Below are 14,771 nucleotides of genomic sequence, written 5' to 3' on the forward strand. Positions count from 1 at the left end.
CATAATTAAAGACAAACACACACATTCTCTTGGTTTAGAGAGGAAATGTCAAGTTGAATATTAAAGAACACAGAAAGATGTTGTGCAGGACTGCACATTAACTACACAATGAGCTTAGACTGATAAAGTAATGGGACACACACTATCTCTGCACAAACTCAACAACTACAACAAAACCACCATCTGATCTGAATACAGCATTTTTCAAGGAGTGGAACAAAAGATCCAGCCAGACTCTGATGTAATCACTCTCTTTCATTCTGATGCAGAAATCATTAAACAGCCATGTGATCACTGAGAAAGAAATCAATGGCTGCTAATCTCTCTTGTTGCTATTTTTAACTGTGACTCTGTGATTAAGATAAAAAAACATGATATCAGGTTCCGCTTTTGAACATATTATTTAAATATTATATGCAAATAGTTTTATTTTTTAATAATATTTTTAATAATAATAATAATAATTATTACAAATATATATATATATTTTTTAATTGAAATACCACTATACTGTATATGAATATAGAAATCATCCATTAGTATGCTTTCTGTCAAATCCATTATCATTAACTTATCTCAAAAATTTTGATTTCATAACGTAGATATAGCGTTCGAAACGTAGTGGAGATGTGACGAGAAAGACACACACAAGCTAGTTATTTTAGTTTGTAAAGTAATATATGTAATGTAATATTGTAAATATTAATATTCTTCTTACAAAATCACAACAGTTGACCTCAGATGACCTTTATTAACCCACTGGAGCGTGTTGATTACTTATGTGAAGGATGGGTGGACTTTTTTAGGCTTCGAATCAAAAGCACCATATACTACCATTATAGAGCTCGGAAGAACCAGGACATTTTCTAATATTGATTTATTTTTACAAAAATCACATCGATTGACCTCAGATGGCCTTTATTAACCCACTGGAGCCATGTGGATTACTTCTGTGAAGGACAGAGCCGGCGCCAGACCATAACTAACAGGGGGGCACTCGGCTTCCAACGGGGGGCACGCAATAGCAACAATAACTTGCAAAAACAAGACACTAAAACAACCAATACAGCAAGCACACACTCATACAACTAGTACAGACTGTCAGCTCATTTCCTGTATAAAGTGCAAAAGACCACAAACTATGCGCAGAACTATTGAACTTCGACTCTGCTGCGCTCGCGCTTGGCTCGACGTAACAACAAACCGCCCTCGCACGGCGCAAGCCATTGAAATGAATGGGTTTCATAGCGCAGCTGCAGCGCACACCGCGTCCTAGCTTTAAAAAAGCCGCTTTACCATAATCACGTCGTAATGCTGTTAACGGTCTATAGCCACACTTCACATTTAAGCTTACGTAATTTAAAACAACGCTAACTTACCTTTAAAATAGCTGAAGACGGCGTGTAAGAACATTAAACTTCCTTAAAACAGTGTCCTGTAGATTTGTAAATTCCACCTCGACCTCTAATCTCTGAGTTTGAGCCAGTCTGTGTTTGCATGAAGATGAAGCAGGCGGTGCTGGTTCGTTCTAAATGTTCTAATATCCATATTTTACACGATCCATAAAATGCCGCGAAAAAACACGTTGCTAGTATCAAGTCACAAATATGCTAAAGACGTAAGACGGGTGAGACGCGGCAATACATCCAATCAGAGAAACTGGTCTATTTTAATTAAAGAAAACATATATCAACTATATTTTCCTCATTTGATTACATTACAAGTCATGAAACATTCAATGTTTAATTTATTTTCATTATTCTTGATATATATTAAAGTAATAAAAAACTTTGTAGGGGGGGCACAACAACCTGTACGGGGGGGCACTGCTCGCGAATGCCCCCCCTTGACGCCGGCCCTGGTGAAGGATGGATAGACCTTTTTAGGCTTGAATCATAAGCACCATTTACTACCATTATAAAGCTTGGAAAAGCCAGGACATTTTCAAATATTTTTTTTCTTACAAAATCACATTGATTGACCTAAGATGGCCTTTATTAACCCACTGGAGCCATGTGGATTACTTTTGTGAAGGATGAAAGGACTTTTTAGGCTTCGAATCAAAAGCACTATTTACTACCATTATGAAGCTTGGAAAACGGGCAGTTCTGGTTCTTCATTCTGATTGGTTGAAACGCGTTCTAAGTCGTGATAAAATACCCCGGTAACCCCACAGTTCAGATCGCATTACATAAGTATCACTGCGCAACTGTTGCTGCGTACTGAATTATGAAAATAAACACCACGCTCTTTAATCATGTTTTTAACTTGTCTACAATTGCACAATTATGGCAATATCCAGATAAATGTCAATAAATATTGTTGAGTCATCTCGTCAATAAAGAGAAATGCTTTCCTGAGGAGGTCTTTTAGCTCAAATTCATATTTCCGCTATTATCCACTGGGTATCGATCTTACCCAACTTAAACACTGACGCATTCACTCAACACTAAAAACACCTTGTAATTTATGTTCAGGCTCTGAATCTGATCTCTTACAAACGTTTTTCACAAAAATTGAATTATCTCCGCTTTTAGCTGAAAATTTGAGAGGTGATAACAGAACAAATGAAGGTAGGATGAATAGGTTTTTCAAAGCGGAGGTCTGTTCTTTCATTTGATATTTTATGCTTATTTTAAGAAGATAATTCTGTAAGGCATTAAACTAAAACTGAGTGGCAGTTCAGCATGCTTCCAAGAATATTTGATCATCACTTCAACAGTTGCACGATATAAATGTTAATGTATAAATTAGATAAATGTTGATTTATAAAAATTAACACCACAGTCTTATTTTCATATATTTTCATTGTGTCTTTGCTGCGTCTGTGTTGGTTGGGAACTGCGCTTTGTTGCAGGCACACTTGATTCTGAGGAACTACTTTGTTTGATGGAAGAGTAATATTTGTACTAATATAATTACAACTTATTTGTGTTTTATTTTATAAAATCCTGCTATGCATATAAAGTAACCGTTTTATAAAAGCAATAAGCCCCGAGAAGCAGTGATGTTACAATGCATTTTATAACAGCTAAGGGGGTTTTAACAATGCCCCTTAGCTGTTATAAAATGCACTGGTAACCCACTGCTTCGATGCTTTACAGTTTTTACCAATTGCTTACACACGTTTTCAAAACTAAGTCTCCTTTTTTCAAAACTCTACACACAATTCTCAAAACTGCACACACAAAATGCAAAATAGCTCACATCTCCTTCAAAATGCAACACTGCATTCAAAATGCCAAAAACACGTCAGAATAAAGCATTTGTATCAAATGGCAAACACTTCTTTCATAATAATAAATTTTTGGATATACCAGGTAAACACTGCTGTTCTAAATCTAAAGCTCTTTGGTCTTTCATAGGCTTATATCTACATTTCAATACAATGTTCTACAGTGAAAGTAATGTGCTGAGAGGGGTATAACAAGTACACCAGAAACACCAATGCAATGTAGAAACAGAAAATATTTATTAGGCCAAACATTACTGTTGTATACATTAGCATACAACAAAACTATATACATGTAAACCAAAAGTATATTCTTTACAGTAGAATACAGTAAATTTTGTGGGGTCCCAGTCCAGGAATTGGCAGGGGGGTGGGATGCAGATTGCCAAAACAGGTATTCTGACCTTTGACCTATTTAGCCTATCTATACTACTGTAAAGTAAAGCAGTGATTGGTAAGTGATCAGTAAATCAATTAGTGTTTGCACATGTGAGGAGTGTGTCTGTGTAACCTGGTGAATAAGTCTAGCATTTTGATTGGTTGTGTTTGGAAAAGGAAATCAAGTAACTTCCTCATAGATCTTTGTGTTTTAGGTAGAGAATTGTGTGTAGTGTTTTGAAAAAAGTGTTTTATGCAATTGAAAACTGAGTCAAAGACTGAGAAATAGCTTATGGTTTTGAAGATTTGGCACGTAGTTTTGCACTTTGAGTGAGGGCTTTCAAAAATCGTGTGACATGAAAAGATTTTGTGTGCAACCAATCGTAAAAAACTGTAAGAATGTTATTGGTCGAGCCCGGTCGAGTTCGAAAAAATAAAATGGCGGCCAAGGACGCTACTGGACCACCAATTTAGTGTAAATAAAGGTAGATTTTTACTTTTTACGCCTTTTAATTGCATTTCTAGCGAGAAATTAGTATTGTAGTTTTCAAATATGTGATTAGTTATCACAAAGGCGCTCTCTGTTCATATTTCAAACACGCTGCCTTTGAAGTGTGTCCGAAAGTCTTTCTCTGAGCTGCCTTCATGCCTCCGAAGTCATTTCCTCATGAGGCAGCGAGGCAACGAGTCACTGCCTTGAGTTTTCGGACGCAGCGTAACACGTCAGAGTTTTTGATCAAGTTCCAAAATGACATAGCGCTGGTGCACAGAGATGGCACAAGTCATTTAGGCAGCAGGTTTAATAGACCTGTTTTAGTGGCGGTTCACATTTTGCGTATGCAAATATATTATTTTGAAAGTAGACGTGTGGCAATCGTGTTCAAATAGAGAGCGACATGGTTACGTTCTAGGCACGTCGTTGCCACAGCCAATTTAAAATACTTCAACTTTTCAGAATGTCACGTTAAAAAAGAAGGAGGAAAGCGGTGCGCTCACATTTTATTCACAGTTTTAGTTGTGAAATGTGAACCGCCCCTTATTCAAAGCGATCAAGGGTCTCAGTCTTTTACTGAATATGCGCTGCCAAGTGCCAACCCCCCTGCCAGGCTCGGCCAGATCCGTGTTGAAAGGTTACCACACCTGAAAGCTTTTACCCTGCAAACAGGCCCCAGATAAGACTTCTAATACTCCCACTCCTGTTTTCTCCAATCCTATCTCCTCTCACCGCATTAATCCCCTCCTAAAAGAAACCACCCCCCAAACATTTAGTTTTTCTACTGCTCACATTTTCCAGTCCTCTTTCCCAGGCCTGTAGGTTTGCCGGAGCAGATGTGTCTGGCCTCCGCAGTCTCAGACTGCTTTAATAAGGGATGTGTTTCACCGGTAAGGAATTTGGTCAGCCAGCCGTCCCAACTGAAGCTCATCACAAATCAAATGCTTGCTGGAATCTTTGTCTTTTATCTGCTTTTCATCACCGTCATCATCTGATGCATCATCTTTGTCTTTTGCATGTGAATTCACAGAATTGTGGAGTTCCTGCCAAAGAACGTTCAGTTCAATATACGCACGTCTTCTTTATGATAACATTTACCTTATCTTAGCAATAACCGCTATAGTCAGCTCACAACTGAGATGTATGAGGATCGAAATGGTACCTGACATCACTAGAGATGGGCCAAAATTATTGGGTTGTCTGAACAATGACTTGCCTAAGTGGAAGTCTCATATAATTACACTTCCATCTTAGGTGCTGTTCACATTCAGTTCTTGTGTTCAGAAAGAGCAGGTATGGAAAGCAGGAGATTTAAGATTTGTTTTCTAAAAGTTGAAAGAGTTCAAATTTGATTTGTACGGCATGAGTTTGAATGCAATGACCAATGCACAACACACTTACAGCTCTCTCGACTAATTTGTATTTATTACTAGTGCTGGGCAAAAATTAATCGCGATTAATCGCATACAAAATAAAAGTGATTATTGGTATAATATATGAGTATGTGCTGTGTGTAATTATTATGTGTAAATATATACACACACATTCATGTATGTATTTAAGAAACATTTACATGTTTATATATATTTATTTATATTTTTATATAATCTATATTAAATATAAAAAAAAAGATATATAAATAAAACAATTCTGAAATGAATATATGAATGTGTGTGTGGTTAAATATACATAATAATTAGACACAGTACACGCACATATATTATGCAAAAATCACTTTTATTTTGTATGCGATTAATCGCGATTAATCTTTGCCCAGCACTATTTATTTCACATAAAACACCACCACTAAGACAATCTCTAGATAAACTAGTCATTTAGATTGACATTTGGTAGACACTTTCATCTTAAGTGAATCTCATTGCACTCAAGCTATAAGAGTTTTTTCCGTTTTTATTTTAGTTTCATTATCTTTTATTTTTATATTTTTAGCTCTTATTTATTAGCTTTCAATTTTTTATTTGTCAGATTCATGTTCATTTTAGTTTCATTTTCAGTTGTTTTGTTAGGCCTACTTTTGTCATTTTAAAATATTGCTATTTTGGTTTAAGTTATTTTTATTTCAGTTTTTACATCAATAGTTTAGTTTAATGTTGTAGTTTAGTTAAGTGCTTTTGTTGTTGTTTTTAATATTGCTTTTTAGGTTTTTTTTAGTTTATGTTTATTTTTGTTTTTGTTTTAGTTCAGTCTTTACCTTTTTATAGTTAATAAGTTTAGTGCCTCATATTAAACTTATTTCAGTTTATTGCAAAGGCGAGATTTTAGATATTAGTTATGCCTCCAAGTTTTTTTTACTTAGTGTATTTTTTATTAGTGTAAATTTGGTAAACAAATTTTTGCCCTATATTTTATTTCATTTCAATTCAGAAGTGTTTTAATATAGCTTCAGGTAACAATAATATAGTGACATAGTGGCAAATGTATAACACTTGCTCAAGGGGAACTCAACCAGCCCAAACCTGCCAGCCATGAGACTCAAACCAGAGCCCTTTGGGTTACAAGCTGATTTTGGACATAACTGCCCCCCGCCCCCAAAAATGTAATAACCCTCTGAGCTACTGTATACATTTTATCAGTATGTGTGTTCCATGTGATTTAAATCAATTACTTTTAAGTTGCTTTTTCAACTGAGCTACATGTCCATCTGTCATTTACAACATCTTGACTATGATACAGTACACAGGTCTGCTCAACCAATTTGATCACAAACTTAAACCCTGGCCTCAAAAGCTAGGTTGTTAATCTGTTTATTGTTTTGCAGGTGTCACAGGGTGACTATTATAGGGCGGAACCAAAAGCGGCGAAGATTGGTTCCGCCCTGAAGATAGTTTCCGCCCAGGCCGAACAGTGTAAACACCAGTACTTCCTGGTTTCTGTGGCAACACAATCGGGGCTTTATGAGCAGCAGGTGAGAAGGATTAAGGTGGCGACTTGTGATGGGAGGACGGGCTGAAGAGGAGACAGATAAATAGAGTAGTAGAAGCACCAGAGAGGGAAGCGGATTTCCGGGGCGAGTGCCGTTCCGCCAAGGGCGGACCACAACCCACACTTCCTGTGAAGAGCCTAGAGCACCGTTGATCCGGGGATCGCTTTGAAAGCGAGCGGAAAGAGTGCGGGGCCAAGAGAGGCGAAGGAAAAGGAGTGTGGCTGTATAGTACAGGAGCAGCGGTTGTTGCAGTGTTGTTGCTTATCACGGAAACCGATCCGTTGTGGAGAGAGAAGAAGCCTGGGTGAAATCTTCATAGAAGGAATAGAGTTCGCTAGTGACTGAGTGAAGGACGTATCAAGGATACGAGCGACTGGGTTGAGTACGTAACGAATACTTAGCGTATTGTGGTGGATGTGCTGTCATGTGTTGACTTTGTTGGAGCAGCAAAGTTGAAGAGTCTTCGCTAGAGGCCTGGTTGAGGACGAATTACAGCGGTGGATAAGCTAGACGGGAAATCAGAACAGCGGAGTGTCATCCATAGTGTGAGTACCCAGTCGTTGTTTATGAGATATTAAGGAGATTGCCTTATCTGACGTGAGTTTATTACGCAGTGTGCGGCTCCACCGTGGAGAGGAGCGTGGGTGAGCCGGGAAATAGTATTTGAAGGCCACCGAGTTGTAAAGTATTGGCAGATGCACGTGAGTAATGCCATACATCATATTACGTAGAGTGGAAAGGAGGATATATTACCTGCAGTGTATTGGGAGCCTAGCCCACGACGTAGCGGCCCCACTGTGGAGAGAAACGTGGGCGCCCCGGGGAGTAGGACTGGAGGACAAAGTAGAGAGTCAGCATTGTGGAGGATTGCCTTTCTCACCACACCGATTTGCGGCCCCACTGTGGAGAGAAGCGTGGGCGAGCCGAGGAGTATAATCAGGAGTAAGCGCAGGAGGTCCGGCGTTCACCCTTTAAGCACCCCCCCCCCTCCGCTAAGAACAATGCCCAGCCAGCATCACGACGAGCCCGGGTTGAGTTTTGGCTCCGTCCTTAGTCACGAAAAGTGTGAGGAGTGCCGTGGGTGAGTTATTGTCTTCATTGTGTGTACACTTTAGCTTGTAGAGGAGTGCTGTGCTTGTGTCGACAGGAGCCACTACAAACCAGAGGAGTCGTGAGGAGAGTACAGCCCGTGGAGGCTAGAGGAGCGTGGGTTAAAGGCAGTTATATATTGGACCTCCTGAGTGTAAAGTGCAGATCCTTTCTGACTTTGAACAAGGGCAGTGGTGAAGTATACCTACGAAACAGTGTGAGTAGACCATCTGGTAGTTATCATCTTTGGACGAAGGGTTCCTGTTATATCGCTGTGTGCATTAACCCACTCTTGTGTGTGGAGCCTCTCCAAAGGTTCGCCCCTGCTTAGTATCTCTGGAACCCTAAGTGGAGGAGGAGCAAGGGAAGTGTTCGGCTCCACACGAGCACATCGGCCGTCCTTTCGACTGACAGTGAGCCTTAGGTAGGCCGCGTGTCACCCCGGCCCTTCTGGAGGCCCGTAAGTTGAATGCCCACTGTGTTGGAACATCACCCCGTAAGTCCACTGCCCCAGTGAGAAAGTTGTACAAAATAACCGTTGCGTGTGTGAGGAAGGAAGTAAAGTCTCAGTCGCCTGTGTAAACTCTCACCTCTGATTACAGCCCCGAACCTGAGAAAGAGTACAGAAGATCCAAATCCCCCCCCCCCCTGCTATGAAGTCCCGAGGACTGGGATTTTTTTAAATATTTAATTCCCCCTATCTACCTTTTAATATTTAATAAAAGTTGTTAAATTTTAATCCTCTGTGTGTCTGGTCATTGGGGTGTTTTGGGACCTCCTTGGGGTGGAACTAGGAAGAGCGTGACCCGCGACAGGGGCGGTCCGCTTCTCCGACCTGTGACACAGGCATCATTTACAGGATTTCTAAATATATTGAAGATGTGTAGCACCAATCCATGTTAAAGAGCCCCTATGACATTGCTAAAAAGAATGATATTTTGTGTATTTGGTGTAATGCAGTGTTACTCATTGCGCGGCTCGCAAGCCACATGCAGCTCGGCAAGCTTTAATTTGTGGCTCGCATTGCAGTAAATAATATGGAAAAATGTTCATGCAGGCATGCACTTTTTCTGTCTTTTCTGCTCCCGACGCGATACCCGTTATAACAAGACGCACGTAGATAAGCGTGTTCAGTCGTAGAGTTTTTGCACAGAGCAATTGTCATATGACATCAAAGTACCGTGAGATCAGACTGCTTGTTTTGCTTTCGAATTGCTCGTGTGGCAAAGTAATGTCACTCGCCAATCATTCTGTGCAGCGCTGCATAAAATTTAGAGAAAGGTGACCCCCTAGTGGTTCGGGGGGCACTGCATACGCATATTTTAAGAATGCTTAGCATTAAAATCCTGTTTTTGTCAATAAGGGAACTCATCTTTGACTGTTAAATGATAAAGAATGATTCGCCCTCGTATTTATTGCATTGCAACAGATTGACAGAATGATAAGCAGACATGCTATTTATGATTGGATGTAACTTTTGATACTTTGCTGTGAAGGTGGCTCTCCTATTGACTCTGACAGTGTGGCTCTCATGAAAAAAATAGTGAAGACCACTGGTGTAATGCAATATGTTTACATGATTTATGAAAAAAACAAACAAATTATTTTCCACATACCGTACATTATTGTTGCTCCTCTATGCCCTGCCTTTTGGAAACACATCGATTTCTACAAAGCTCATCTTTATGAAAAGCACATTGTGATCCAGTTGGCCGGCTATCCACTGCATTGTGATTGGCCGAATACCTCAAGCATGTGACGGAAATGTGACACTCCTTACAATTGTTGTTTGTCGTTTCTGTGTTTACAAAGGCAGACATGGTTTTATGTTTTAGTATCCTTACCTTACCAATTTGTTCAACCTGATCTCACAAAATTCTGTGTAATAGTCACAAAAAATTTTATCACTTTATCCGTGTCCACTTTATCCGTGACTATGATTTGAAAATAAGAAAAAACTATGAGAAAACAATACATAAAATGACACAAGATATCCGTGGGAGTGACACAGAAAAGACATTCGTGCTCCCGTCATGCAAAAAAGCTGAATTCCGTGACATGGGCATGGATAAAGTGATCAAATGTTCTGTGACTATAACACAGATTTTTGTAAAATCATGTTCATCTGTTGCGCTACTCAAAACTGGTTTGAATCATGGTTTAGTCAGTAGTAAATTCTTTACATTTAAAAACATAGACGACTAATGCTGCGTTTTCACCAACCGCGTTTCAAGCATCAAAATCGCGTCTGATTTTGTGTCTAGTTTGCCGCTTAAACAGTTTAAATGCATTCGCGCGTGTAGAGCGGAGTAGACGCGCGGAAAAAGCAAGCGTTTGACGCGCGTCAGAGGCAAACTCCGCTTCTTGTGGGATGGGCAGGTGCTATGCGGTTGTCTGTTTGCAAGATGACTGATGTCATCTTGCATTTATCGAGAGAGTTACCGGTTTGTATTTGGTAACCTTACTATAGGGGGAAAATAAACGACGCAGGTCGATAAACGTCACGTGACTCAAAAGTGAAATGTGTATTACAACTTACCAGATTGCCAGATGTCCTCATGGACACTCTTCCAAGCGAGGTCCTTTTATTCCTGTCTCTATAGAAATAAGAACTTGTGTCGTACAGCTCCGGGTGACTGCTTACGTACAATATCAAGCGTTGGTTGAATGAGTGACTCCGGGCAGGGCTGCCACCACAGCAGCAAGCAGGCTCCTGATTGGTTAACGCGGCGCTCAATTCCGCCAAAGTTCAAATTTTTCAATTCGCAAAATGCACAAAAAGCACCATTCGCGCATACCGCGCACAACGCTCAATTCGCGCCTTTCGCGCAAGCTAGATGCGCAAATGAGGCGGAAACGCGTCTTCACATTGACTTAACATTGAAAGCATTCGCGCTTCACACCTCTACCGCGGTTGGTGTAAACGCAGCATTACAGGCTGTTAGTCAGAAGCGGCAGAATTATTATAATGACCGTTGTGTCCACGTCAACAGGCCGAGGAAGTCAACTCGCTTCATCATAGATTGTGGGATTTGTAATTTTGCAGATCGTAAACATGTACTATTACACACTTACACACCAAAGGAAATGTAAAATCATGAAAATGAAAATAGGGGCTCTTTAATAAAAGCTTTGGTCTAGCCTCGAGCTCAGCGATGGAGAAAATCTTCCCATAGGCCAGAATAATATTTATGCTGAAAAAAGCAAGTAAATAAACTGAATGGACTTTTGGTAGGCAATAGATAAGCTACTATACATTGGAGGAAGTACAGGATATATTTGGGTGATTCTCACGAAAACTTGGTTTTAAAAATGTCAAGCATGAAAATGTAAAAATTGCTTAAATTTACTTGTTTTCCCACCAGACATTGAAAAACAAAGTCTGGAGTAAATGGGAACATTAATTTAAAAACTTTTACTTATCATTTAACACTTTTTGTAACATCATTTAAAAAATTAGTCCTAAAAAATCTCATTACCACAACAGTCAGAAAACATCAACACTGACATATTTTCAAAATGACATGACAAACCGGAAAGAACATAATTTGGAGATTCTGCACATGCATTTAAAATCAAAGAATTATGCTTCTATTAATTAAATTAACATTTAATAAGCATCTGTTGCGGTAATGATAATCAAAATGTCGTGTAAGCATTCTGACAAGACAATATTTCAAATTAACTGTAAAAAAATGATCTTACCTGGTAGCCATCTTGAAGTAACTGGTCCATGTGCTTGGTCACTCAAAATCAAACTTTATTCAAATTATGTATGTGTGCTTAAACTGTTCTCAAAAAGTGTTGCGGAGGATGAGAACATCAGGCATGGACACATCATTTTCCTAATTTTTCTTCATTATTATTATACATGAATATTCAGTAAATATTTTTTCTGTCATCTAAAGTAGTCTAGCAAAACATCCATTTATTTTTTTTCTTAATATTTTTGTGTTAATTTGATTAAATTACAACATAATGCATGTTCAAACACAGCCGGACACATTGCGGTAATGAGAATTTCAGCAGAAAATTAGATAAAATTTACAATTATAAATTCTTATGTTAAAATCACACATTTTTCAAGGTAGAACACAGTATTGTGTTAATTCTGATGCTTTTTAATGTTACTATATTACACATTTTAAAGCTAAAATCATTAGTGCCGTGGTGTTTCAATGGTTTCGTGAGAATCACCCATTTACTGTCATATTTTGTCAGCAAAAGAAAGGACACTAAATCATTAAGAGAGGATTATCTTTTTTTGGGGACATTTTCCTAGATCTTTTGGACCTGGAACAATATTTCAGTCAGGCAAACATAACCTGGGCCCTATTCGTTTTATATTGCTTTAAATCTGTGATTATATAATGTATAAAATAGCTTTATTTGTAGTACTTTAGCTAATTATTTAGTGTGTGTATTAAATCAAAATATAGAACAGTCCAGGTTCATGTAACATCAACAAAAATAAATGAATACTATAAGATTAGTCCATAAACAAACAATGTGACCCTTGCAGTATTTCAGACCTTACCCTTTCCTTATCCCTAAACTCTAAATGGTTGACACAATAATGTTGTTGTAACATTTCAATACTATGTCTTAAACAAGGGAGTGGTTGGAGTACAGGACTGGTATCGTGAACCAGACTTGAACTTGGGTCTCTCACATGTGCACCACAGTTAATTTGTCTCACCACTAAGCCATGGTTCGAATGATGGCAACACTACAGTATAAGGAATGCTTGATAATAAATGTGTAGGGATGTTCGCACTTTATAAAACCTACTTCTAAATTTCAGAAAGTCCTGCCCACTTAGTCTGCTCATTACGCAGTGCCATTATCCAGACACACTATAGCTCTCGCAGAGAATATGAGAAACCAAATGAGGCACAGCAGTGTAATGTAAGTCAATACTAAATTATTTAAAGTAACTGAGATAAAGTTCTCCGCCAGTTTGCCTGTCCCTGTAGTCTCTCTGTCGAATGGTTTGGGTTTAGCTGGGACAGGAGTGAAACTGTCCACATGCCCGTTGTCTGAAGGTCTGCTTTCAGCATTTCCGAAACTTTGTGGGACCATGGGGATTACACGGTTCTCCCCCCCGCTCTTTTGCTTCCTCTTGGTTTTCGTACAAGGTAAGAAGCAGTGATGATGGAGGACAGGTTTTGTTTAAGGGTCTTGGACAAAAGTGCATCAAAAACTTATAGCAAGAGTATGGAGAGTTTAAGTTAAAAGTCTTGTTTAGGTCATGTGTTGGACAGGACGTTCTGTTTATGTCTTTTAATTATGAATACAAGAGTCACTGTTGTTCATGTTAATATGTTATTAGTATTTTATATTCACGGTGGCATAACGATGTCTTTTATGCGTATGCTCAGGTCTAGATATCCCTGACCCTGACCCAGATGAAATCGAGTATATCAGGCAAGAGGTGGATGCAAAAGTAAACAGCACTGTGTATTTTCACTGTGGATCTGACATGCCGACATTCTTCATCTGGGTCTTCTCCAGACCGGGCACAGAGAAAAATGAGCCTCTGGCCTACAATTACGGGCAAGGCTCCAAACTCCTTCCATTGGCCAGCACCCTGGGAGAGATTTCCCTGCTCTCCAACACATCCACCCTGGTCATTGAGGGGGTCTTGGGTGAGGCTGAAGGGGTCTACACCTGCCAGGCCCTACACAACATGGATGATACCCCTAGAGTTACGTTTTACTACAACCAGCTGAATCTGCAGGATGATGAGGAGGAAGGCAGGGAGTCAGGGTCTCAACTTGACACCACTTATGGGACAGCTACTAAGCAGGAACATCAGAATGTGGATGATCACATTTAGACAATGATCTGTAATGGGTGGTCAGTATGTTGTGATCAGTTGGAAGATCATGTGATTTTAGTCGAAATTACAGCTTGTTAATTCAATTTGTAACTAACTGTAACTTACTAGGCACATTTTTTATGTTTTGTTTGTAGTTTTGGATTTTGAAAATTTTAGATTAGAAATTTGAGATTAAAGTTTGAAAATCTTCTATTGACTCCTATTTTACCAGAATAAAAAAAGTGTGGTGTCATGGATTTGTGACGCAGCTGACACAAAACAAAAAGTTCTGTAGAAATTTAATTAATTTAATTTAATTTAATTTAGTTTAATTTAATTTAATTTAATTTAATTTAATTTAATTTAATTTAATTTAATTTAATTTAATTTAATTTAATTTAATTTAATTTAATTTAATTTAATTTAATTTAATTTAAATGTTCAGTTCAGTTAAATTCAATTTAATTCTGTTTAATTACATTTCTATAGTACTTTTAGTTTTTTGTCAGCTTAATTTAATTAAATTAAATTTAGATGAATTGCTCTCAACTGAATTGAACTGAATACAATTGCACTGAATTGAATTTAATTGAATTTAATTGAACTGAATACAATCGAATTGCACTGAAGTGAATTGAATTGAACTGAATACAATTGCACTTAATTGAATTGAACTAAATTGAATAGAAAATAATCGTATTGCACTGAATTGAATTGAACTAAATTGCACAGAATACAATTGCACTAAATTGAATTGAAACAAATACAATCGAATTGCACTGAACTGAATTGAACTGAATACAGTTGCACTGAA

At 38.4% G+C, this 14,771-nt stretch overlaps 1 protein-coding gene across 1 annotated transcript; it reads left to right on the forward strand.

Annotated features, from left to right (window-relative positions):
- Positions 1 to 12,519: 12,519 nt before the first annotated feature.
- On the forward strand, positions 12,520 to 14,196 carry LOC141349776 (V-set and immunoglobulin domain-containing protein 10-like 2). The gene is made up of 2 exons (XM_073853953.1): positions 12,520 to 13,274; positions 13,518 to 14,196. Exons 1-2 carry the CDS (start codon positions 13,217 to 13,219, stop codon positions 13,973 to 13,975), a joined length of 516 nt encoding a protein of 171 aa, XP_073710054.1. The 5' UTR covers positions 12,520 to 13,216; the 3' UTR covers positions 13,976 to 14,196.
- The last annotated feature ends 575 nt before the right edge of the window (positions 14,197 to 14,771 follow it).

This window comes from Misgurnus anguillicaudatus, chromosome 15, assembly GCF_027580225.2.
Source record: "Misgurnus anguillicaudatus chromosome 15, ASM2758022v2, whole genome shotgun sequence".
Classification (NCBI taxonomy): domain Eukaryota; kingdom Metazoa; phylum Chordata; class Actinopteri; order Cypriniformes; family Cobitidae; genus Misgurnus; species Misgurnus anguillicaudatus.

Bases quoted from the DNA above. Each gene is read 5' to 3' on its own strand.
- LOC141349776 (XM_073853953.1), top strand. From the start codon at position 13,217: ATGGGGATTACACGGTTCTCCCCCCCGCTCTTTTGCTTCCTCTTGGTT. The intron at 13,275-13,517 runs GTAAGAAGCAGT...GCGTATGCTCAG, and splicing joins CCTCTTGGTTTTCGTACAAG to GTCTAGATATCCCTGACCCT.